Source organism: Lepisma saccharinum, chromosome 8, assembly GCF_977018435.1.
Source record: "Lepisma saccharinum chromosome 8, izLepSacc3.1, whole genome shotgun sequence".
Taxonomy (NCBI): Eukaryota; Metazoa; Arthropoda; class Insecta; order Zygentoma; family Lepismatidae; genus Lepisma; species Lepisma saccharinum.
Genome location: NC_139236.1, coordinates 68727860 through 68755070, shown reverse-complemented (window position 1 = coordinate 68755070; position 27211 = coordinate 68727860). Strand labels below are relative to the sequence as shown.

Here is a 27211-nt window from a genome sequence, read left to right as displayed (position 1 = left end):
TTGCAGTCAAGGGGTCCCTGGTTCGATTCGCTGTGGAGGCACACATTGAGGGAAATGTTGTCTTCTCTTCACATGGATCAAAGGTTCCTTAATAACTGGTACTAAACCAACCATTTACACTCTGTCCTAGAATCTCTGGAGCAGACGACCGAAAGCAAGTCTCTGCGCAAGTAGTGACGCGAGACGGCTCCACCAATGAACACGTGAGAGGAACGGGATTGTGTGTTTTCCTCCACCTCCCCACTCTCCCCACCGTGGAATCTGCTGGACCCTTATCGCCATCATTGAGCAGAAGCCTAAAAGACCGCTTCTCCCCCCCCCCCCCAAACCATCAAGGCCCTTCTGCAACTGACGTCGATTCTGCCAGGAATGATGAATATAAATAGAAAAATCCACGTTACAGCAGAAGAGTTGCTGGAATTTTCTTGTCAAAAATTTAGGAAATTTAACCTGAAGAATACTTTTTAAGAAGTGTAGTGTGATATGAAAGTAAGGGGGCCTACCCTATGGCGCAGTGGTAGCGTCGCCGCCTTGTAATCAAGGGGGGTCTAGGGTTCGATTCCCGGTGGAGGCACATAGTGGTTTGGATCCCACTTTAAACTGTAGGTCCAGTTCCGATTAGCCTTACTGTGCATGAAGTGGACGTAATACACCAACTCAATCATGAAAGTAAGGAAATAAGTGTAATAGGACATTCTGTCGTTCTGAATTTAGTTTAACGGTAACTTTTTGATTATTTCAATTTTCCTTAACTTAAACACACAGTCTGTAGAGAACATCAAGGCGAACATTTCTTCCTAGTAACACTTTTTTCGTTCAACCCGTTTTGATGCCACGACGAGCAAAAAACAGTGTTTTCTATCCTTATGTTTGCAACCTCCATAAAACAGCTTCATAATTGCCACTGACATTTTTTTTCTATCTGATAAGATTGTAAATGCGACAGTACGCTATGGAAACAATATCATGCCAGCATATGCGCTATCAGTGAGATATCGCTGATCTTAACCTTTTCCTTCAAATTATGCATTTATCACCAGACACACACGTGTTGCTTATCATATTAGGTAGCGTCGTAGCCTTTGAAATCAAGGGGTCCCGGGTTCAATTCCCGGTAGAGGGCTAGAGGCACATAGTGGTTCGGATCCCACTTTAAACTGTAGGTCAAGTCCCGATTACTTACTGTGCATAAAGTAAAAAACCAACTCAATCAATCAATAAAGTGTTAAATCTTAGATTGTCAATCAATTTCTGTAAATAGAAAATGTCTGTCACGTGGTTGCACACGTACCGTAGAACATACAAAATGTTCTTCGAGTATTCGCACCATCGAAACAAGTGACATATCATTAAGAAAAGTTGTTCGCATGCTGTGATATTTTGTCGATGAATCCTATACTTCTCCCCACATATTCACGCACGCATCCAATGCCCGCCCCAGAAAAACTCAAGATCCGCGGAATATTTGTAACTAAGTATATGGTTACTATATATTTCTTTGTAAACGTTGGCCTAATTGTGGTAACGTCACAGAATGTTGACAGCGTCATTTCCCCTTTTTAATTACGACGTGTCTGTGTTGTAAGTATAAAGTAAGGAGTATGAATTAATGCTGTGAAAAACTATGTTTAGCACAAGAATAAAGTAAGTATGGTGCGTGTTTCCTTCAGTTTATAACACCTCACTGCTTTCTAAAAATCACGGATTGCAACATCCACCGTTATCCTATAATGCCTCCTAGCCCACTGTTTGACCGTTTCCTGGGCATGGCCTTGGGTTCACGTTCCAAAGCGAAACGTTATATCATTAGCTACTCTTATGAATGTAAATGTGCCGACAAGATTCCTCTACACACTTCAGAAACACCTACAAGAAAGAAAAAAGAAACAAGCAGTGGCGATCTTTTTCTGCTAACCAAAACTCCAATCAGTTCCTGTACAAAATGCGATCTTGAAAAGAGGTAATATACATGTCATCATTTCTTCATGAAATACTGATGTTTAATGTTACTGAGTGTTCTCTCTGGAAGCATTGTTAGGTCCACACGAAGTTGTGCTGCACGATTGTTGGACCACTTTAAACATTCTGTTTATTCCACCAACTTGTCTAATTCAAGACTGAAAATATTTTATTTTTTGGCGAGTATGGTTTGAAAATGCCGGCCGCGGTGCGTAGAGAGTTTCACTTTTGCATACCTTTGGATGGTTATCTTTCTAAATCTTTTCGCTAAGTAAACAATTTTAGCTTTAAACTTCTCATCTTATTTGCTGTTTAAGTACTTTTCAGAAGCATCATGGTCAAGGGGAGAAGTTACGCCTAAATGGAATGTTTCTCGAGATGAGTGTATACAGTAGTTTTCATATAGCACATATGAAATTGTCTTTATTAACCTGTAAACTTTCAGACTATTTTCCACAATACGTATTTGAATCTGATGAGCAAACTGCTAAAATTTATGGCTAGTGTTACGCTACTGTAGTAAGTTTTAAACTTTGGTGTTTGACTAGAAGTGAACGTAAATCAGAGGCAAAGTGTGAAGAAACGTGGTTGGACAACTCCAAATTTCCATTTTCTGACCATCCATAGCTTATGGTAGTGTGTAATTCATGCTAGAGTACAAAATATAATTGTTGGTGTATGTGTTCAGCTTAAACTGCTGGAGTCTTTTAACTTAAGGCGTCTTTTGTTCAATTTCAGGCTAACGAGAGGTCGCTTTTCCGAATCAAAGATGTTCCTTCATTCGAGTTCAAAGCTCCTGCCAAGAGGCCATTCATGGGTCTCTGTTGTACAGCGTGTAATCCAAGCAGTAGGGTAAGTGGCCATTGTAACTTTGTAGATGGTGTAGGGGACTTTTATTTTGAAATTCACAGTATCCGTTTACATAATTGTATTTAGTAGAATTAATAGGATGAGTAATGTTATGTGGGTCTGGATGTAAATGTATTTTCGAATGGCATTATTAATAGACCATAAGCTTCTTCACATTTAGTTTTTCTCTGTATTTTCTGTCTACTACAACATAATGCTTTGAACACACGCACATCAACCCCCAACTAAAAGCATGCGATAACAGCATTGGACTGCATGAGTGAAGAAAATTTGCATTTCAATCCATCAGTTGCTTGGAAGCTAAAAGCCCTTGCATCCAGAATTGAATCGTGGTATCTTGGTTCTAGCAGCACCCCACTGGAAATGGGAGGAGTCCATGAACTGAGACTGTCGGTGTGACGCCTTCAATGACGTCCAACACGCTGAGCCCTCGAGAGAAATATGAACCTATACTCGTCCCAGGAGTCTGTGGAGCAAGCGAAGGAAAAGGTTTTCTGCGCAAGTAGTGACTCACGAGGGCTCGACCAATGGACGCGCGATGCGAAAACGTGGACGCAGCTGTAAAGAACCTTCGGCCAAAAGTTTTCGCGCATCATTCCATCCTATCAGCACGCCCCATGGTGAAGCCTGCTCCACCCTACCCCTCCCATCCATGCGCGAATACGATACACAGGTCAAGCGGTTCAGTGCAGGAGGTTCGGTTTGCTTGTGGCCCCGCTTTACCAGCCTTTTTCAGCAGAGCGCACTGCTTCGCTCCGCCTTCGCCCTTTCTGTCGTTATGCGCGGCTTTCCTCCACAGACTGTGGATGCCTTGTTTACAGTTTGGCGCATGTCGAACGTCAGTACAAGCGAAAAAGTTCTTGGCGGAATATGCAATGGGGTAGAAGTTCTGAAGTGGCCGGTATAGTGCGACCACAAGCAAAAGAATCTGCCCAGAATCGCATGTTGTGTGCATTGTAGTCGCAGTGGAGGGGAGGGGTAGCAGGCTTCACCGTGGGCCGTACTGAACGGATGGAGGGGAAAGTGCGCGAAAGCTTTTGGAGAAAAAATATTGTTTGTGGTCGCTCTATAGCAGTAACAGTAGGGCAAGATTTCGCGTTCAATTTGCCTCAACAAAGGACTATCTATTTCAGACTGTTCCTAAGCGGTCTTCTTTTGTTGCTGCTTCCAACCTTCCTGCCTCTCACACATACATACCTATGGAGTTAACAGCATGCTCCATTTTTTTAAAAAAACTACGTAAGTATACAAGTCTCAATTGAGTTGCTATTTTCATGTGGAAACGCAATTGTTGGCAACTTAACGACCTAATAGACAAGCCGACAGAAAACAGTGCCTCAGTTCATGCCAAATTCGAAATTAACTCTGTGGTGTAAAATTTGCAAATGCACATTTGTAACTTTCTTGTTTGTTTATACAGGTAGACTTCGTACGTCGCGTGCTGCGTGGAATGTTCAAAATATCCGTCCACAAAGCAACCTGGCACGGTCACTTTGTAAGTTTATTCCAGTAGTCAGATGTAGTACTAGGGCTGCGATATCTGTAGTTAGATGCATCTCTTCTACTTCAATGAAAATAACCAATCGGCGGATGTTTGAAACACCATGCCGTGTGGATTTCTACACACAGATCTTGTAGATTGTGATAGATCTGGGTAGATCTCGCCCACGGGCTTGTGTATACACTAAATTTCAACGTGTTTAGTTAATGTTTATAGCCAAGTCGAACATAAGAACGCCATGTTTTTGCTTCTCTTTTCCTATCTTAATGGCAATTCCTTACAAATCCTTACTCCGTTATTGGTCTATCATCGTTCGAGCTTCGAGCAATACGTTTACTCAGGGTACCACGTAACTATTGCTTCTTACCCCATTTTCTTTCTGTGAAACACATTATCAGTTGCTTTCGTTCCTTTTTCCTTTCTTCTAGACGGTGAAGTGCCATATCACTGTTTTCTCTTATCCTCCAAACAGTAAAGAATCTACAGTAGTCGTAACTCACTGTTGATTCTTATCTCCAAATGGGTGAAGAATCGTTTCTTCTTATTTGATACTTCCCATCTTATCTCTGAAATTTGAAGTATCTATTGAGTATTGGTTCTTATCTCGTCATAATAGTGAAGAATCATTTCTCCTTATTTGATGCTTCTTATCTTCTCAACGGCGAAGAATCCATTGTCACTAATTATAGGTTCTTAATCTCAAAATGATGATGAATTATTTATTCTTCATTGACACTTCTTGTCTTGCCTTTCAACAGTTAGGAATGCATGCTCACTAAACTGTTGCTTCTTATTGCAAGACAGCAAAGGATCCTTCCGTACTAACTGCTGCAGGGTGTGTGAAACTCATATAATTTTTAAAATTCATACAATTTTAGTAAATGTGGTAAGTTAGAAAGGCGGCGTGGAGTTTATTTGTTTTACAATACAAAAAAGTAAATTAGGAACATACGTTTACAACAATGCACCTCGAGGAGTCCTTGTTCAGAAGTAGCTGACTTGTCATCACAACAACGTGGGTCTTGCTTGCAGTCTGTTTTCCTCCAGCATGATAAAGCTCTACCACATACTGGAGTATGTTAAGGCTGCGGGTCCAGTTGCACAGAAGCTCGCGTCAAGCATATTGCGAGATAGAAAGCTGTACTGACCTACTACAAATAAGGCTTTTAGGGAAATCCAGATTTTCATTTCACTCTTTCCGAGGAAGGAGGTCATTATGTACTTGATAGACTGCTTCTCCTTGACTGAAGAAGGCAGTTCGGAACTACTATAATGCGAAACAACAATGGACTTTTTTTCTTCTTAATTCTAACATTGTATTCTTTTCACACTCGCTGTTATCTCGTTTTTCTTAGTTTTCCATGTTTACTTGTCTTCTACCTACTCGTATTTTCACTGTACATCCTCTGTATTTTCTTTAACCTCAGCCTTTTTTAGATATTTATTTTTCTCTCCTATTGTTTCTTTTCGCTTCACGTGTGACTGTACATAACTCTTATTTGACTGTTTTTTTTTTGTTCTTTGCAATAATGATATGTATGTTAGTAACTCAGTTTCTATCCTTTCGAGCTAGATATGTATTGTTGATGTTGGAAAATGAAACAGCCCGAAGAATTCATCGTGTAGAGTACTTGATAACAGTAGCTTCTTGTTGCATGAACCAGAACGTTGTGTTAATGTATACAGCATGCTTGCATTTGATTTCTGAACAAATATTAATGTACTGTGTTTTTATATATTTTTAATTGTATGACTAATAATTACGCGGTGCGCACGGATTTTTTTCCTTCTCTTCTTCCTTCAAAGTTGGTGGACGGACATTACAAGTCCTCAAAGAGTGGTCTTTTGCCCTGCTTCCCTGCAAATTTGTTCCATCCAGCATCCATTGGACTGACGCTAGATGCGATTTTCCGTAAGCTGAAAACACTGCTTTTCTTACATATTACTTTGGTAGTGATTACTTTCTACAACAGTTTCAAGCATCGCCATTGGCTGGTAGCTTTTTGGGGTAAGGCTTGTTGGGTTTGGTTCTCTTAGAAGAAGAAGACAACAAAAAATTGTTGTAGCAGCAATACCGACCTATTATTCCCCCCCCCCCCAGAAGTATACGCCTATTTTCAACGCAGTTTTGCATTGTAGGAATGTACCACCGCTACGTACTAAATTATTCGTTCACTTTGTGGTCTATTGTGGTGACAACAGGGGCGTGCCGAATACCAATTTTTGTGCAAAATTTCGATTGTCTTCTACCTTTAACTAAGGGTTGTTGAAGTTCCAGGAACCCATACATTCTAATATGTTCTATTGTGTTCCGTAACAGGACCGGAACATTTTTTTTTCGCACAATTTAAATTCAATCCAAGTTGCGTATTCTTTCATTTCAATACCGTTCTTGAATCGTATTTAAATTGATCGGGAAAAAAGGTTCCTGGACCGTATTTAATTTCATTCAGAAAAAAGGTTCCTGGACCGTATTTAAATTGATCCGGAAAAAAGTTCCTGGACCGAATTGAAATACTTTAAAGATAAAAAGGTTCTTTACTGTCTAGAAACCCATTGACGCTTGCTGATTTTTCTCTCCCGGACCAGAATTGAATTTAGTTACAATTCCTAGACCTTTAACAATCCTGCTTTAACTTTCATTATTATTAGGAGGTAACTAAAACCTCTTGCTATTCCTTAAAAAAATCATATATCTACGACAATTAGTTCTCGAGCTGCGATTTTTTTTTTCTGTACTTCGCGGCAAGTTTGAAAAGCGCGCGCTTGGTGCAAGATGGAGGTATCGAAAGTTAAAGTTTGTCTTACAGTGTGATTTAATGATGGAAACTTGTCTTCTCAGCGTTGTCGGGGCATGTTGTTAAGTTGGAGATCCGCAGTTCGCGACACGTGGTAATAAATGCCTCGGGGCGATTCTTCTTGCTTGCGATCGCTTCGGAAACAGCTTTGCAATGCAGATCGTGTTGCGGTTAGTTGGACTAAGTCGTTCTCCCTCTCTCTTCGTGTGTCTCCTCCATCTGTCTTCAGGTGACCTTGTCCACCTGGCCCTTCTCTTTTTACCATAACCGAGAGGATCAGGTTTAAACTGCTTGGGAGACCTTCCCGTAAGGAAGTTCGCAGCCGCCGTGGAGTCTGTTCCGGGCCTTCTGTACTTGTAACCCGTCCGTCTCTACCCTCGATTTGCTTGGGTGTGGAAAAATGGATTGCTAATTGTTTTATTCACTCCGCTTTTCTGTCACTTTTGGCTAATCGCGTATGTTGATAAGGTGAAATGGATGAAAAACAATCGCAAACACATACGGGCGACACAGCACGAGCCTGACGGATGATTATACTCGCCGTGAATCCACACCAGTGTCACGCTAGTGTGCAAGATGCAGTCACATATGTGTATACATATTTTTTTGAGTTCCAACGCTCAAGTCCACTCGATGCTCAGACAGGTTTATTGGGGCTGGGCCTACAGTTTGAAGTGAAATCCGAACCATTGTGCAATGTGCTTCCGTCGGGATCGAATCCCGGGAGACCTGAATTCCAGCGTCAGATGTCGTTGTAAACATGTATTTTCTTACTTTTAGATTAATAAAGCATTCAAATTTGACAGCTTTCAATGTGCGACAGTGACGGATGAACAGCTTTTCTGCCAGGGGACTCCGCCTCCCCCCAAAACTAGTTCTCACTCATTGAAAGTATATTGTTAAAGGTCTTTTCTACTGTAACGGCGGCCGATCGTAGAGCTGGCAAGGGGAGCGGGGAAGCAACCAATCCGGCACTATAAGAAACGCAGCAGCCAGTAGAACGAGGTTCACGTAGTACTTTCTCCCGCCGCGTCGTGTGTCTCGGCGCCACTGCTGTTGTCTGGTTGGTCTGCGGCGTAATCCCCGCTCCCTACTTCCCTTGCCAGAGCTAGGACCGGCCGCCGTAAGAGTGGAAAATACCTATAGTTTTAGGCGTGTTGGTGGTTGTCACCCCTGCCCGTCTTTATGTAACTTTTCGTACATTTAAATATCAACATGATTTACTAGCAACAATTTTGAAGGAGTGTCCCGAGAAAGCACTTAAACGTTAACCTCCCTTCCACTCAATACATCATGGAATTTCGTTCTTGCAATTAAAGTGGCTGAAAATCGACCTGGATCAAATCATGTCATTGGAAAAATATGGCATTTCCTCACATACTGTGCACAGGCGCACCTAGAAATTTCTTAAAACGGGGTTTCATCTCTGAAAGAAACATTTGAAAAATGCAATTATGAGTAGAAAATTTAGCCCAATAATTATATATCCCAAAGGGACTCCGGCCCCTCATAAGCCCTCTTTCGGTGAGCGTAAGATCCAGTAGAATGCTCAGAAATTTCGTGGACCTCATTTTGTGATTTTTACCACATAGATATGGCGTTTTAAAAAAAAGAGGCAAAATGGGGTATAAGCCCCACCGACCTCGATTGGTAACGCCACCGAGAGCGTACTTAATGAAATTGTTTCGCTGCTGTTGGACGCTGGACGACTTGATTATTTGAGGTCCATGCGTTCTCAACCACAATACAACATATTTATTCGCTAAATCATTCGTCGTTAAAATTCCACAGATCCTTAATTAGCACAGTGTGCAATTACGCGGTAATTAAGCATCAAATATGACGACTGTCGCAGAACCGACGTGTTTTGTTTTTCCTGGCTCCCTCGTGCCAGCAAATGTGGGTGATACACTCACTCACTGCCTACTCGAGTCTCGCTAAATTTAGGCCTACTTCGTCTGCATACAAACCAGGGTCGGCCTTGCTGAGTGTATCGGGAGCGGCGTCGAGTGAACGACGCACTTTGTGTCCACAACGCGTTATGTTCCTCAATTGGGATGCGTACAGCTGTCGGCGTTACCGCGTAAGTGTTTTCCAAGGGGAGGATCATTTGCTTTATAGTTGCTTTTGAACCCAGTAACGTGTTTTGTGGCTTTGGGTGTGTATCCAGCTCGCAGTGTTGTTTCGACGAGTCAACACCAACTGTTATGATCAGCTTTTCCCTAACGTGCCGTTATTCGTGGCTTTGTAAATGTTTTATTTCACCGATAAAGTAATATATACAAAGGGATACCGGTCGCCTTCCAATCGAAGCTGATAAAATGTTCCATTACGTAAGAGTCACGTGGTGTGGTAGAGCGTGAATTGGGACAAGAAGCTCGCAGTGTAGCTATCCTGTTTGCATCATCGTTGCCTACCTTCGTAAAAACAAAATTGTTCTTTTAAAAAATAAGTTTTGAAGTCGTAATAGTTACTTTTTGAAATGAGTAACTGTAAACCGAAATTAACGGTTACTTTATGTAAATTTCAACGATAAGTAACAAAATTATGAATTGCAGAAAATGGGAAATAGACTGTAATTGACCTGTATAGATATTTGTTAAAAGCTTTTTGCTTAACGGATAAAGGTTTATATTGAATTTTATCCCTATATTGTGTTACGCGATCATATGGGATTTATATTAATTCAATTAAAATTAATGTTAAATTTAGATGATAATCAGTAACTTCAGGCATGAAACGAGTTACATCATCTTATTTGGAATAAAGTAATTAAAGGTAGCTTTCCAAACACTATAATTGGATTATTTTCACTTCAACTACTCGCCGCTGGCCTTGGTGATGGTACGCGCTGTAAAATTGTAGGTCCTGTGTTCGAATCGTATTGAGAAATGGAATGTTAGTGCTTTATCATAATTTGGTGATTCGACTTTTCGTAGAACGGCATAAGTGGCCAAAACACCCAACTTATTAAAGATATAAACATAAAATCAAAGTAAACACCTCCCTCAATTAATCTTAATCCTTCCGTAATTTCTGATTTGATCCTTTGTAAATAATTTTCATTTTTGTTTTTTTCGGTTTTTTAAGTCGCCCTTCTACTTCTTGGGTTATGAGGATGAATGAACAACAATGATACATCCAGGGTTCGAACCTAGACCGCTGACTTAGAAGTGCTGGCCACGAAGGCCGGCATTTGTAATATAAAGGAAGTTCTCGCTCGAATATCGTTGTTGGAGATGATTAAATTGTGCCCTTAAAAGCCATAAACTTGAGTCCTGTTTCCGCCTGAAATTACAAGTGCAGTATCCGTGACAACTTTTTTATTTATTTACACAAAAAGGCGACATCGAAGCGAAGTTTACCACATTTGAATCTGGAGCGAAAGAATCGTGGCATAAACATCCGTCTGCACTTTGCCATTGTGACAAACACAGCATGCATGATGGTTGCAAACACCAGTCAGATTGCTCCAGGTATAGCGAAATTGCGATATAGCTGGCAACGCTGGTGTACAGTTGTTTAGCCGCCATTGTTTACGTGAGTGGTGCGTTGACATTAGTATGCCCTGTTGTATGCAGACACTAAACTGTCAAGTACTTCGTGGGTTGTGCTTCTCTTATTGATACAGCCCGTGTCTTTGCACAACACTGTAGGTGTTTTGAGAATATTAATGTTAGCAAGTGTTATTGATGATGTAATGTATGGATTTTAGCCATGCCTCCCAATGGAAAGAAATGTGTTCTTAGTTAACCACTACCCTTTGGCCCAACATTCTTTTGAGGGCCAAGGCTGCGAGGCAAATTTTCATTGGTTGGGTCATCGAGTCCCATCGCTGCTTTGTCTATTGTCCTCACGATCCTGTGTCAAAAGTGAAGTCTTCCGACTCCACAGGAATCGAACCCGCGACTGCTCGTCCTGAAGGCAGCAGCGGCCACGCGGAAGCTCTGTCTCAATTACTAAAAAACGTTAATGTCACAGCGAATGAGGGACACAAAACTTGAATGCATGTTTAGATTTGTATAATCTGTATCACCCTCCCATCTCGATTAGACGGAACTAACTGTGCATACAAGCGGCGCCAAAACCTTATAAACAGTATTGTACGTATATGCAACATTGGTAACTACTTGAACGATTGCTCGCGGGCCACGTTACATTCTAGTTACAATGAAGATAATGCATCAAAATAAAAATTAAAGGTTTCAAGAGAACCAGTATCACTAGCGAGAGGCTCTCGAACATATATCTCGTGGAAGGCTGAATCATTTAATGCTCCGTGCCCTTCACCAATATTTATTTACAATTTCCACAATGTGACGAGTGCCTCCCCGATGGCGCAGTGGTAGCGTCGTCGCCTTGTAACCAAGGGGTCCCGGGTTCGATACCAGGTGGAGGCACATGGCACAGTGGTTCGGATCCCACTTTAAAACTGTAGGTCCAGTCCCGATTAGCCTTACTGTGCATAAAGTGGACTTAAAACACCAACTCAATCAATCAATCAATCACAATGTGACGAATGAATCACGCATGAGCCAGGTTACGGAATATTAACACTGATAACACAGAGTGATCCATTGAAGTGTAGCCCTCCTCGTCGTGTCTGCGCAGTAGGCAAGCGAGACACTCGCTGCCGTTTGTCGGCATTGTAGTGTGTCGATGTCGCTGAAGCTAGTGCACATTCTAGATAATGGACAAGGACTACATAAATATATTACAGTTTCCGTAATTATTTTAAAAAGTGATTTACACCAGATTTATAAAAGGAGATCCTCAAACTAGTCGCCTTTGATGCACACACACTTTTTATACATCTTGATGAAGACACTAACTTAAGCTGGCGAGAAACCGGTTTTTACCGAGGTTCTGAAAGTAGACGTGAGACTGTGAACTGATAAGGGTTCTTGTTTTGTATTGTGTGGCCTGTTTATTAGTCTGGCGACCGTGAATATGGCTCAGCAAATGTTTTCTGCTGCACAACGTGTATTTATTTATGATTCGTATGTGTTCAATCAATCGGTACGTGAAGTTCAAATGCGATTTGAAACAAGATTCCCGGGTGTAAAAGTTCCATGTCTTAAATAAATCACTCTTTACACTACTGTAGTTGCGGAAAACTTGCGCGCGTGATTCACGGACAATCTACTGTGCCGACATGACATGCCTCACAAACCTGCTTTCGATTGGCGAAATACTCAAGCGACATGTCGTTGTGGTGTGAAATTCCCTTACATGGATCACCTTTCCGCAGTGCAAGATCGAGACCACTCGCGACACTTCTCGGCGACTTTTTGTGCTACCCCCGCCACCGGAAACTGGCTGCTGTGTTCTTCCTGGAAAGAAATGGGGTTGGCCAGAGGACACATCACACCTCATCTCAAAGGATGTCTCGGCCCCCGTGGCGGAGTGGTTAGCACATCGCGCTACGATGCGAGGGACCCCGGGTTCGAATCCCGGCCTGGGCATTTATGTTTGTGAGTGTCCATCAATTTCATCAGTCATCACTCATCCCCATCTTCGCAAATTAGCCAATAGTGGCACAAAAGAGAAAGTAAAATAAAGCAAATCAGTCAGTCAGTCAAAGGATGTCTATAATCGAAATCTGGCACAGATTCGTATGGCATTTCATATCACTCTCAAATATTAGTGCGCAAAATTGGAATATACGAGTATTACTGTCCTGCAGGTTATTGCGGTTAAAATACGACAAAAAATTTACAGTTGTGATACGTCTGTCAGCAAATGCCAGTCTCATGGTGAACACTTGTGTGAACGCTGTCTGAAAAATAAAACAGGCTGGAGAAAAAAGTTCAAGTGCTCTCAATACACCTGGAAAATCAATGCAAATTGACACTAAAATAATTCAGTATATCGATGTTGATTGAAATTAAATTTGTGGGTGCATTAGCACTTAAATTATTTTTGCACCCCTCACACTATACAGGGTGCAGCCCCTTACTGTTAGCTAAAACAACAGACGTCTCTGAGGACAAAGAATCTCCTTACCTAATTAAAAGCTGAGGCTGTAAAGGGGCGCTCAGCACATATAAGGACAATGCACAGGGCAACACACACAGCCCTACAGATGATTATACTGGCAGTAGGCCCAGGTGCCAGAGCCTCGTTGGCCTGCAAGAAGCAGTTACTGGCGTGTACTACGTGAAAGTGAGGTTTACTTTTGGGTGCCTTCTCAGAAGGTCACCCCTTACACTCCTCGATGTTGATTGGAGACGAGACCATGTCCAGTCATAAAGTTCACTAGCAAAGAAAGTTTCTGGAATAAAATGATAATGTGGAGATCTTCTTCAACCTGGTTTCATTTTGCATCTTAATTCTACTACAAGGAGCATTAGTGGTTAGTAGTGTTTAATGAAACAGCATGAAAGGGAGGAAAGTGTATAATTTAATCTGGGTCTCAAGAACATGAATAAACATTTTATTATGCATTCTAATACAAAAGAAATTAATAATATTTTTTGCTAAAAGAGAAAAATAATTCAAATTTTAAAAATTGACACAAATGTAACCAACCTTCAATCATAAAATGTCAATCACCTTCTAACCCAATGTACCCCCCCCCCCTCCTTTCACCTCTTCCCCCAGAGAAGCATCTTAAACCTTTTCTGAATCTAATCAGTTAGAACTAAAATCAAGATCACCCACCTTCCAGGAGAGAATGTTGTTAATGGGCCACCGTATATAGATTGTAATCTGAAAATATTTTCAAAAAGGAATTGAATAGTTCATTGTTCAGTAGGCAGCCACAACAGGAATACTTCCAATCCATTAAAGTTTATGTGAACTGTAAAAACAGGAATGTGCAGTTTATGCATGCACAGTTCAGGCAATGTAGCAAATTAGAAGCAAATTTTACGAAGTAAGAACAAACAAGCGGTGGACATGTAGGATACATGTAGGATTTTTACTAATTTGGAGCAGAAGTGCTTTGGAGTAGCTGGTTAGTGCACTAGATTAGTAAAAATCTTATGTCTGTCCTAGGTTCAATCCCTAGCATTGACAAAAAGAAACTGTTCACTTGAAGACGAGAGAGAAGTAGTGCTCTCTCAAAGTCTAGTGTTAGAATAAAAGCATGAACGTGTTTGTCCACTTCAACAGAAATTGTGGCATTCTCCTTCTTGCAAAGGGCTCGTGAATCTGGTGAAACCATTAAAGGAACAAACTAGGCAAAATCGTCAGTATTGTGTGTCGAACGTTTCCACATGGCTTTTGGCGATTGCAGTCATTCTCGCTGCAGACATTCATGCTCATTTTAATAACATTTTATGAACAGTTAAGACCCACTCATCTTGTACATGTTGCTCCATATCGCTCTCTGTTCAAATTATAATTTATTTTTCAAACTAGTGCAGTTTGAAGTCATCATGCACATGCATTGTCTGCAAGTAGTAGACGATTTTTACCAAACAAACCACCCTCCCGATCCATGCATTTCATGCGAGAACAAACTTCATGCATCGCACAAGAATCGACTTTAGGAACAGCACAGCAAACTTCACAATTTTCGTAGGATTTATGGATCTGCCAATGGACATAACTCACAACTCATTAAACTTGTACAACTTTCGGAATGCACCCAAAGCTAGTTTGCAAAAATATTTTAGCTGATTTCTCCACGTTTATAATTTTTGTACATACTTATGCAATTGAATGAATAAATTCAATACTTTCATTTTGTTACAAATGCTGCCATACTTAATTGACCTCATTGTAGTGAAAATGCAGATAGTAATGTTTGTAGGAAATTTCAAAATTCTTTATTCCCAGAAGTTATTGGACACTAACCTCATGATGATTTCTTCACTACATTCATACTTGCAAGCTGAAAAATTATGTTAATGTTGTTGTTTTTTCCTTGCAGGATTCTTTAGTTGAACAAACCATCCAATCCCTGGGCATCCAGAATGCATTGTTGGTCAGTGGCCAGGATAGCATCAACAACTACTTCACACGGACGTTTTGTCACCTAATCCGTGTACATCATATAAACAGTTTCCAATTTCCTCAGGTGGCAGCTACGGTAGGTATAATCCAGCATTACCCCTGAGTTATACATATGAGGTTTTTTAGTTGTTTTTTTTTACCAGAAGGTAATATAAAAATTACATGTGTTGGTTTATCCTTCTATCAAGAGGATGAGCAAAATAGATTTACACCAGCATGTATATTGTACAAAGGCCATGCATTAATGTGTGTGTGTACCACCTCCACGTGACAACAATTAATGCAATATTTCAGTTCTGTCTTTTTAATTCATTTGTATACATATGACAGTATGCGTACTTGAATCACACAATAATATATTTATTGTTACAATTTTTAACAAAATCATTCTTTAAAATGCCGATTTTTTCTCCTCCAAGAATTCTCTTATATGTTACTTACACTTGGTATTACTCCTTAGTCACCATTTTTGCTGATATGTTTTACTTTTACATGTAAAAGAGACAGTTTGCATATTTTACATTTTTTTCTTTCAATATTTAGAGAACTAGAATTATATCTCGAACTGTGGTCTTTTATCGTGCTTCCCTGAAATTTGGTTCATCCAGCATCCATTGGGCTGATGGTAGAAGTGATTTTCCGGAATTTTTTCCCCCAACAAGTATCTTTCAAAGGAACTTTACAAGGTTCTTGGAATATACCATTGCTACGTACTGCATTTTTTTGTTCACTTTGGTCAATGGTGGTGACCGAATATGAAAATATTAATGAAGTTGTGTAAAATTTTGATTTTCTTCTTCCCTTAACTTTCTATCTTGGTTGGTTAAATGTATAAATTTTACCTCCACTAATATTCCTGTCATTCTGGGAAAAAGAACAGATTTTAACTCCATGGCAATTAGTTCTATTGCTTCGATTTTTTTCTTTGTGTTTTGCGGCAACTTTGAAAAGTGCTTGCCTGGAATGTTCCCATGTGTAGAGGCTTCGATCTGCTGAATGTTAATATATTTTATTTTATTTGAAAAAAATATATATGGGAAACCTTACATAGGTAGATATTTTTCACGTGTGTGTATAACAACATTGTGTAATAAGATAAATCAACCTGCTGTGCATTACAACATGCAATTAAGGCATGTGAGGGATAGAGCTCCTTACATTCACACTATGCTCTGGTTGTCTATATCCCCCCCCCCCCTCTCCTGCATCCCAGAACTGTGCAGAGCCACTCCATGGAGGGACATTGCTTGAACCCAGGTCTCCTGCATGTCAATCAAATACCAGCTGAATAATATTGTGATAACTGTTCGAATCTTGATCAGATTAAGAGGGAGTGCAAAAAGAAGAGCTATTGTACTTTGTTTTTCAATGCCTTCATCTCACCTATCGCTTCCAACTTTACTGCACACATTCAATTTTTGCCAAACTTCTGACTAAAGTAAAATGGAAATCCAAAATCCATCCAAGGCCTGTGCTTTCCACATTTCTATTTGTACAAGTGCTTTCTGTATGACCAAACACATTACGGCTGGTGCTATAGTTAAAATAGGAACATAAGCTTGCATTTCTCTTTGTAATTTCTCGTCATGAGTTTCAATTTTTTGAAGAAACAGACAAAGTTCAGGAGAATATGCTACGACTGCAGAATGTCTGGAAAATTGACAAGACATAGAAAGGCGAGGGAATAATTAATATAATTGTTTTAGATGTGTTGAATAATACTTTTGCACTTTTTCATAATTGCTTGTTCCGAGATAAAAAGAAATACATACTTATAAAGAATGTTTGGAGGAAAATTAGGCAACCTGCATTACATCCTATACAACTCATTATCAACGTTTTAGATATTCATCTGTGTTAGGGAAGATAAGTACACAAGATGCCAGGACTGTTGTGGCTAGGATTTTCATAGGCTAGCCTAGGAGTGTAACTGCATGAGGGGTGGGAGGCAGTCCTATATTTTGCATCTATTTCTTCATCCTGCATTATCTCCCATCAACCTCTCTGCCACCGTGCATCAAAAGTGCAAATTCAAATTTTCTTTATTAAAGATCGAGGTTCAGCCCATGGCTGTTCTTCCACCTAACAGAGTTTATTCAAATGAAAAATAAGTTGATATTGTAATGGTGCTGTAATTGTGAAATTAGAGAAGGTTGTAACTTCAGTGTTTTTCAGGTCATAAAAGATGAAAGAATAAAGCAAGCCGTTGAAACAGCAACTCAGGAAGACTATGAGGACTATGGGGAGGAGGACCAAGAAGTGTACAGCAAGTTGCTCAAGAAACATGAATCCAGGTCGAGGAATGTGCTGGACGGTATGAAGTCAGCAATCTCAAATTTCTGGCTGAAGTAAGTTTCTAATGTAGGAACACCAATTCAGATTGATGGTGGTATGTCATCTGCAAAATTAGTTTCTGTTCTGATTGTAGTTTCCTTCCTCTCACTCTCTTTTGCTAATGTTTTCTTTCCCCACATAATAAAGAAAAGTATTGAAATGTGGGAAATTTATCATGCAATTTTGCCCCAGATAAACCACTTTGATGTACCGTTAAATGTTAATGTGTTGTCTTGTAATCAAGGGATGGATAACCCTCATATATTTGCTACACATGTCCAGATGTTAGTATAGACATTAATTTCTTAGGACTATTGGTATAAATATGCATGTAAATAAGCATCATTGTATGGCAAGTTACTGATTTCATTTACTTTGTTTCAGGTTTTGTGCGTGGCTTGTTTTTAAACTGCTTCCTTATTTCATGATGAGTGTTGTCGTTCACAAAGGCCAAGTGGAAATGCTGAGGAAAGCAAGCAAGACGGGTCTTCCATTGATATTCCTTCCACTACACAGGAGCCACTTAGACTACATCCTCGTCACTTTTATTTTGATAATGAATAACATCAAGGCTCCATTGGTCGCTGCAGGCAACAATTTGAAAATCCCATTTTTTGGGTATGTTTTTTACCACTAGATTTTATTTAATTGTTGCACTATTTGAACATTAGTGATCATTATGGTGATATGTTAGCTTTGGCCTGCAAATTTACATTACAAATATCTGCCATTTTTACAGGTAATAAAATAAATTATTATTTATCAAAAGGTACATGTGACTTTCAAGTAAAGCTCTACCAAGAAGAGGTAGACCTTCTGGCACTGTTGTCATTATTGAGTTTTCAAATCGATGTGAGCAATGCAGATGTTACCCTGTTCCTACAGTGCCAGAAAAGCAGAGGCATGATACAGGCTGATTCTCTCGCTGCAAGATGCTGGAAATATCTTAAGTTCATTGAAAACGTACAAATATGAAACATGCTGTAAAAAGAACCATGTACTTAGAGAAAGGAAATAAATAAAGTCAGCTGATGGTGGTAAAAATGTGTGGTTGTAACCTGCCACATTGTCATTCACATTCTTCTTTTCGTCCATAGTTGGCACTCAACTACAGTGCCATTGGCTTCTGTGGGGTACAGGGTGGACTGCACAGTTCTGGCATACAGGTTTCTTTTCAATTTTTGCTTAGTGTGTGAGGTTAGTGCAGAGGAATGGGATGTACAGCATGTGTTAATTGTGAATATGTAACGTGTAATTCGACTCTGCCTGGACAGTGATGGTGGACATTTTCAACACTGTCTGTAATATGGACATGTTAATCATGAAACAAGCTATGTATTCATGTATATATGTTCTAAATTAAATGCAGCATAGCCTTTGAGATAGTTGCATTTTCCAGGGTCATGTAGCAAAACAATCACCCTGTATTTAACCTTTTTAATATAAAACACTTTCATGCAAAACACAGGACAATTTCCCATATCTCGACACATTCGAGCACAATGAATGTGGCAACACAGAGCACACAGGCATGAGCATAGTGGAAAGAAGAAGAGAAAACAAATCAAATGACTGTTCACTTAAGTCCATGAGTTTGCTGGGATATTTTTCTTCTTGGTGGTGCAGTATTAGATTAGTTTCATTGTGGACATTACTGGTAATGTGTTTCACACTGGGTGTTCCATCTGTGCATTCCTAAAGTAAAATTTCATTCACCAAGGCACCTTGTCCAACAGTTAACAGTTTACAAGGACACTAATTTCCAGAACCTGAGCCCAAAATTCAGGTTTTTATTCTCAGTAATACAAGCTATTCTTGTTATTAGTAACACATATTTAGTGCAAATAATTGTTATAAATGCCAAATAATATTTTATACAAAGAACTTTGTTTTTATTATCCTGAGTTACGCTGCCTACATGAAGATACATAAAAGAAGTAATTGTTTTTTTATAATAACTTAATAGTGTGCTCCTTCAAAATCTTATCCACAAAGTATATATTTTTATAAATTTTGAAAACTATAGTTCTAACACTATATATATATATTATTCATGTTGTCATAGACTTTGAAGTAGTGAGTGCTTGGAAGTGGTGAACATAAGCTGGGTTTCACAGTAAATCTGCTTGACATTGGTGCCGAAGTTCTACTTGCAAGGAGAGTTGAACGACTTAATTCAGGATAATAAAAAGTGCATAACATACAAGCTGGGTTACAAGCATCACCTTCACAATGACTGAGATCAGGAATGTGTGATTCCCTCCCTCCACACTCCATTTGTATGTGCCTTCATGGGAATGTATAATGCACAGGGGGTACCTTCACCTTTTTACCAGCTGTCTTGCCCATGTTTACTCTGGATAATACAAAAGTGTACCTGGAACTTGCCAAAGATAACCGGGTATATTAAGGACGTGCAAAATTTAATTTTTCAGTGTGATATCTATAGAACATGACTTTTATGTAACTTATTGTAACATATTTTATCATGATATTGTAGGAATTATACATATGTTTTATTGCATTGCAGGTTTGTACTCCGTGGACTAGGGGCCTTCTACATAAAGAGAAAAATTGAATCTCAGTCTGGCAGGAAGGATTATGTATATAGAGCAGTATTGCATACGTATATGGTTCAGTGCTTGAGGGCAGGACATAATATGGAATTTTTCGTAGAAGGTGGAAGAACAAGAACGGGAAAGCCATGTTTACCAAAAGGTAAGCTCTACATACACATGATTATAAACATATTTTTCCTAGATTAATTAAATTGGGGCTAAGAAGAAGGCAGTTTCCAGTGTAAGAATTACTGCTGAAATGGGAATATTCAGAATTGGTAAAATTTTGAAATATAAACTGATTTCTATGTTCAGTGTCTTACTTTCAAAATGTTGATCACATAGGACATATTGATATATAGTTTTGGCCAGTTTAATGCAATATACTTTCGAACTGTTAGGTTTGGTCTTTGAAGCTCTGTTATCTTGTAGGAATTAGAAATTTTATAACCTTATACCTTTTCGTGAGTATGTGAAAGCTGTTCTTGTACCAATGAAAAATATCTTAAGGATTTTTTAACATTGTTTTTACGTTTGTCATGCTGAAAAGTGGCATTTTATTTCTGTTAGATATTCATGTTTTCACAGTTGGTTCAATAAATTGGTCAGTTTTCTGCTTGTTCACATGACCACAAAATATATATGTGTATATATATATATATATTCAACTTCTATGTATTGTATTGAGACAATGCCAAGAGGTTCTAGGTTCGAATCCCAGCCTGAAAATGGGTGTTCTTTGCGTGTGTCCATCATATTATCACTCATGTTCATCTTTACAATTAGTCAAAACTGTGCAGAAAAGTGAAATAAAATAAACCTAATCAATCAATCAATGAAAAAGTATGTATTGTGATATTTTTCCTGGGATATTGTGCCTGTGATACTGTTAAATATTTGGAGAAGTATTGAACCAACCTAACCTTATTTTTGTGGCTAGTCTTTTCATTGTACACTACCATTCCAGCTGAGATTGTACCTGATTTTGCTCTAAATCAAGATGTAATCTCTTGCAGCTGGCTTGCTGAGTGTTGTGATAGATGCCTATCTGGAAGGTGTGATTGAAGATGCCTTGCTGGTGCCGGTGAGCATCAACTATGAGAAACTTGTCGACGGAAACTTCGTACGAGAGCAGCTCGGTCAGCCGAAAGTAATGGAAACCTTCTCGGGTGCTCTGAAGGGCATTTGGACTGTTCTCAACTCCAACTTTGGAATTACGAGGCTCGATTTCAACCAACCTTTCTCACTCAGGGTAAGCACTATATAATGTAACATTAGCTGTGCCACTACCAATCTCATAATTCTACGTAATTCTAAATTTACTATCTACTAGAGATCAAACAGATGAGTCCATACTGTATTGTATTGATTTACTTATAAGTAAAATTATTATAATTTTATCGCTCTGATATATAAATAACCTGTAAATTAGTAAAAAAATCTGCCATTTTTTTTATTGTTATGAATATAAACATCTAATTGTAAAGCAAATGCCTAATTAAGTGGGTTTTTTCGAAAGGCAACACCAATTGTATTCACCTGGTACATGCATTAATTAAGTTAATGAAACATTCTTGATTTTTATATATATGACCAGTAGGATATTAATTATTAGTATTTGTAAATTTTATATCAGTATTTTCTTGGTATTCGAAAAGAATTGCATATCAGTTAAGGCTGAGCTGATGCCAATACCATTGGTATCAATATAGGAAAATTTTGGTTGGACTTTATTTTCCAATACTTATCAATACTTTCCCCATGTTTTTGTCATTCATGGGGTCTGCAAAAATGCTGTGCGACACTTTCATGGAGTCTAATTATCCTGAAATCGTGCAACATTAGAAGTTTTTTATTTTGCACCGGTTTTGTGTGAAAAATACATTTGTTATTATATAACACACACATGTATTTTAATGTTCTGTTATAATTCTTTGTATGTTCTAAAGCAAAACGCTTGGTAAAAGTTGGAGTGGAATACTTATAAACTAATATGATTCAATATTTTGAAGAACTTATTATTACAATTTTCTAGCACCTGTATTGGTATCTGTGGGAATTGGTTCAAATAAGTATCAACTCTGTTCTAACATTGGTCCAGGTTCTCACTGCAATGAAAGGAAAATTTTAAAACTGATAAGTTGTGCATAAAATTTTCATATTTTAAATGAAAATTCAAGTACAAAACTCATTTGTTTGAAACCATGCAACTCAGATTGAACTGAAAACTGTTGATTCAACTAACTTTATTTCTGCTTCAATTAATTTCATTTTATTTCACAGGAATTGGTTCAGTCTTACCACAACTATGCCAAATTGGTTGAAGAAAGTTCCTTAGAAAACGGGAAGAGAGCCCTTCATGTTGTGCCTTCCAGTGCGTCATTGTATGGAACTGATATTGTAATAGAGGAACAAAAACATATTGTAAATAGTGTAGCAAGGCATATAATCTATGGTAAGAATTTTAACAAACTGTGCATTCAGAAGTTTTTGGATTAAGTGTACTTCTGCTTTATTAGAAAAAGTGTGTGAAAAATGCACTTTGGCAAAATTATCTTGAATTACCATATGTCTGTTGTTATGTAATTCATGCAATTGGGGATGTGTGTGTACAAATCTCATAAAAACTTCATATTGAGTGTATTTCAATCATTTTATTGAACCACTGTTAGGTAAGAGGAGTTTTTATTCTTTGAATATGTTTCGTTCTATCCAAAAGCATTAAAGTCTACATTTTCACGCAATTGATCAGTACATATGAGGCGTTGCGGATACGAAGGGCGAACTCAACACACGTGCATTGTGAGGGAAATGCATTTCAAGTTGTCAGGCACAGTGCGAACTCCACAAAAACCTGGTAACAGTAGAACAGAATGTTTCATGCGTGATTTCCAAAGTTTTTTGTGGAGTTCGCACTGTGCCAGACAACTTGAAATGCATTTCCCCTCACAATGCACGTGTGTTGAGTTCACCCTTCGTATCCGCAAGGCCTCATATTACCTCCTTGTTTTTTGCATCTGATTAATGCTTGTTGATTAATTTTGAATTATATTGGACTTTTAATAGGGTAATTCTTTTCTAATGTTGGGGTGTAAACCTTATTGCTCAAATATTGTGCTGGAAGTAGTATTGTGATTTTCTTCCAGAATGTTTGATAGCTCCTGATAACTTACATTGGACGGATGCTTGACTGAGTTTTTAGCCTTTTCACATTCATTTTTGAAGTGGCATACTTAAGTCAACACTCCTCCTTGTAACTATATATATTGTTACAATCTTGTATTGTTCTCTATCCTAAATATTATATTGCCCTCTATCCTAAATATTATATTTTGAATGCTGAGCATGTGCACATACAGTGGAACCCCGATTTTTCCTGCATTTTAATTTTTTTTTCAGCTTGGACCACTGAAAAATGGAAAATCGAGGTTCCACTGTATATATTTTCTGCCTGCTAAGCATTTGTGGTGTGTTATTTTTAATTCCCTTCCTTCTATTTCTACAGGTGTGTAGTAGTAATCAACCTTTCATTCATTTTGTCTTTTTTCCTGTACTTCCACTGTTTTCTGTACAAGCTTACTCCATCTACAGGAATATTAAGCAGTATCCCCCCCCTCTCTCCCCCTCCTTTTTTTGCATGTACACTTTGTACTTTGCCTTGAGAAACCCATAGGAAAATTGCACTAAATTTCACGTTTAAGAAATAATTGTAGCATTTACTGGATTTTTGTACTCTTTCTTGCTCAGTTATTTAACAATTTACCCCTTTTTCCATTGCATTTGTATGTGATCTGTTAAATGATTATTATTGAGCTACAAACTTCCAGAATCTGTAAATTTAGTATAATTAAATTCTCATATGAGATATCTACAATGCCAGAAGTACCTTGTTCGAATCCTGGCCTGGGCATGGATGTTCATTGTGATAGTCCATTCATCAGTTCCATCATATCATCATTCATCCTCATCTTTGCGATTAGCCAAAAGTGGCTGTTATGTCCTAATATTTATGACATAAACAGAAATAAACATCTCAAGATTGGAACTTCATAATTAATATATTCAAACTTGTAACAAGGTGGATTGGATTACATGATTAAAACTTAAACTATCCATAAGACACATAAACAAGATGCATAATCGTTGCTATGCACAGACTATGTACATTGGCCATAACTGCTAGTTCACCACATACAATAATGTATTTTATAATATATATCAATCTTCTCCCCTTCTAGAGAAAACAAACTTATGAGGGGTAAAACACTCTTGGCCTTTTTACTCTTTCAGATTTCCTTCTTACAAAATCACTTCCTCCCTTCGAAGACAAACTTGTTCCTGGACCAAGTCTGCTTGCTTCCTTCGAATATGATCTACTTTCTTGCTTCGGAGACGAACTGTGAGCATTGTCTTCTTCACTGTCGCTTAGTTCCTGCCGATGCATTTCATATTTAGTAGGAGGATATAAATATGCATGATATGCACTATCGTCACATTCCTTAGGTCTTTCTGACTGATTTGAATCTCCTCCACTTTCATGAAGAATCTTTAAAAATGAATAGTGTACATTTCTGTATCTGCCACTTTCTACATCTCTTACTTTATACACAGCAAAACTGCATCTTTCAATAATCTCTCCTTTCCGATATATCTTTCTTTCAGGGCAGTAATAATATATTTTACTTCCAATTGAAAATTTCTCACATTCATAATGAACATTTTTAGTGTCATCTTTAATGATTATATTACTTGCAGTGTTGTAAGAAAACATTAATGAACTTGGAGATGTTCCAGTTGATGGCAATGGAGTGTTATGCCAGTGTATCACTGTACGCAGTAGTGATTCTACTTCAGTATTTAATTTTCTAACATCCCCTTTTGGAAAATCTCCTATGAGGGTTAGATACCTTTTCACGGTATTGACTGTTCTCTCAGCCAACCCTTTTCCCGAAGGTTTATATGGGCAGGAATGCTTTAGTTCAATGCCCAACCTTTGGCAGAACATCTTAAATTGTTCACTTGCAAAGGGTTGCCCATTATCTGAGACTGACTCTTTTGGAGAACCAAGTATGTAAAATTGGCTTTTTAAATGTCTAATTGCTTCCTGAGCCGTTAAATTAAACATTCAAAAATTTTGTGTGAGCATCAACACACAACAGGAATAAATAACCTTTGAAATAGAAATGATCGACATGTACACGTTCCATGGGTTGTGATGTAGGTGTCCATGATGTAAATTGTCGTTTTGCTGGAGCTCTTGCATTCGTCTGACAAGCATCACATTTTGCAACAAAACTTTCAATGTCAGAAGTCATTTTAGGCCACCAAACTAAATCTCTGCAAATCTGTTTTAATCTCACTACGCCACTGTGCAGGCCATGAATTTGAGTCAGAAACTTGCATCGCAGTGTCTCTGGCAATACAATTCTATTTCCCCACATCAACAATCCATCTTCTGTTGACAGTTCCAGACGTTTCTTCCATAAAGCTACTGATTCCTCATTGATTTGTGGATCAATTCCTCTCGGCCAACCATTCTTAACGTAAATTTTTATTTTAGATAACAATTCATCGCTTTTTGTATGCTCCTTGATCTCAGATATGCGTAATGGTTGTAACTTTTGTTCTAGATCTGCATACGCTGTCAGAACCAAATCTGATTGCAATTCTTCAGGTAGTGGTAATCTTGACAAAGCGTCTGCTATTGGAACCTTCTTAGAATACACTATTTCATAATTCAGAGATGCCATGAATATTTTCCACCTCTGCCAACGTGCATTGTGTTGCATTGGCACTGGTGTATTCGAATCAAGCAATGATTTCGCAGTCGTTGAATCAGTGTATATTGTAAATTTTTGACCCGCCAGATACAAATAAAAATGCTTAACAGACGAAACAATGGCTAATGCTTCTCTTTCTCCCTGACAGTAATTCCTCTGAGCAGGTGAAAGTGTGGCTGAAAAACATGCCACTGTTCGATGTTCGCCATCTATCTTGTGCCCTAATCGACCTCCAACACCGTAGCAAGAACTATCTGTTTCTAGGATTATTTCTTTTGAAGGATCGAAAGGAATTATAGCAGGTGTCTGAACAATCTTATCTCTAACAGCCTTAAATTCCGATACACATTGATTAGACCACAACCATTTTTCGCCTTTCCTCAGAAGTCGATATAGGTGTGGTATTGTAGATGACAAGTTGTGTAGAAAACGACTTTGAAATGCAACCATCCCTAAATGTCAGAAGTCATTTTAGGCCACCAAACTAAATCTCTGCAAATCTGTTTTAATCTCACTACGGCACTGTGCAGGCCATGAATTTGAGTCAGAAACTTGCATCGCAGTGTCTCTGGCAATACAATTCTATTTCCCCACATCACAAAATATATATAAAGACAAGACAGTACTTACAGCGTGGTTAACTACATCCATGGATTCCCCTACAAAGCCAATAAATAACCTTTGAAATAGAAATGATCGACATGTACACGTTCCATGGGTTGTGATGTAGGTGTCCATGATGTAAATTGTCGTTTTGCTTCAAAGAGAACTGTCCTGCATTCAATACTATTTGCAGTTTCTGTAAGAAGAAAGGATATTTCTTGGCTGCATGTAAGTGAACAATTTAAGATGTTCTGCCAAAGGTTGGGCATTGAACTAAAGCATTCCTGCCCATATAAACCTTCGGGAAACGGGTTAGCTGAGAGAACAGTCAATACCGTGAAAAGGTATCTAACCCTCATAGGAGATTTTCCAAAAGGGGATGTTAGAAAATTAAATACTGAAGTAGAATCACTACTGCGTACAGTAATACACTGGCATAACAACACTCCATTGCCATCAACTGGAACATCTCCAAGTTCATTAATGTTTTCTTACAACACTGCAAGTAATATAATCATTAAAGATGACACTAAAAATGTTCATTATGAATGTGAGAAATTTTCAATTGGAAGTAAAATATATTATTACTGCCCTGAAAGAAAGATATATCGGAAAGGAGAGATTATTGAAAGATGCAGTTTTGCTGTGTATAAAGTAAGAGATGTAGAAAGTGGCAGATACAGAAATGTACACTATTCATTTTTAAAGATTTTTCATGAAACAGGAGGAGATTCAAATCAGTCAGAAATACCCAAGGAATGTGACGATAGTGCATATCATGCATATTTATATCCTCCTACTAAATATGAAATGCATCGGCAGGAACTAAGCGACAGTGAAGAAGAC

At 38.5% G+C, this 27211-nt stretch overlaps 1 protein-coding gene across 4 annotated transcripts in view; it reads left to right on the top strand.

Annotated features, from left to right (window-relative positions):
- Positions 1–27211, top strand: part of mino (glycerol-3-phosphate acyltransferase mino) — a 138843-nt gene that overhangs the window by 101740 nt on the left and 9892 nt on the right. For 2 of the 4 annotated variants that reach the window (XM_083126825.1, XM_083126824.1), the window contains exons 3-10: positions 2698–2811; positions 4250–4324; positions 15008–15166; positions 17266–17438; positions 17809–18042; positions 19955–20142; positions 20999–21234; positions 22266–22437. In XM_083126825.1, coding sequence (XP_082982951.1) covers positions 2698–2811; positions 4250–4324; positions 15008–15166; positions 17266–17438; positions 17809–18042; positions 19955–20142; positions 20999–21234; positions 22266–22437 — 1351 coding nt within the window. Of the gene's footprint in view, positions 1–2697; positions 2812–4249; positions 4325–9114; positions 9212–15007; positions 15167–17265; positions 17439–17808; positions 18043–19954; positions 20143–20998; positions 21235–22265; positions 22438–27211 lie in introns of those variants that run through there. The other 2 variants (XM_083126826.1, XM_083126827.1) reach the window with 2 other exon arrangements.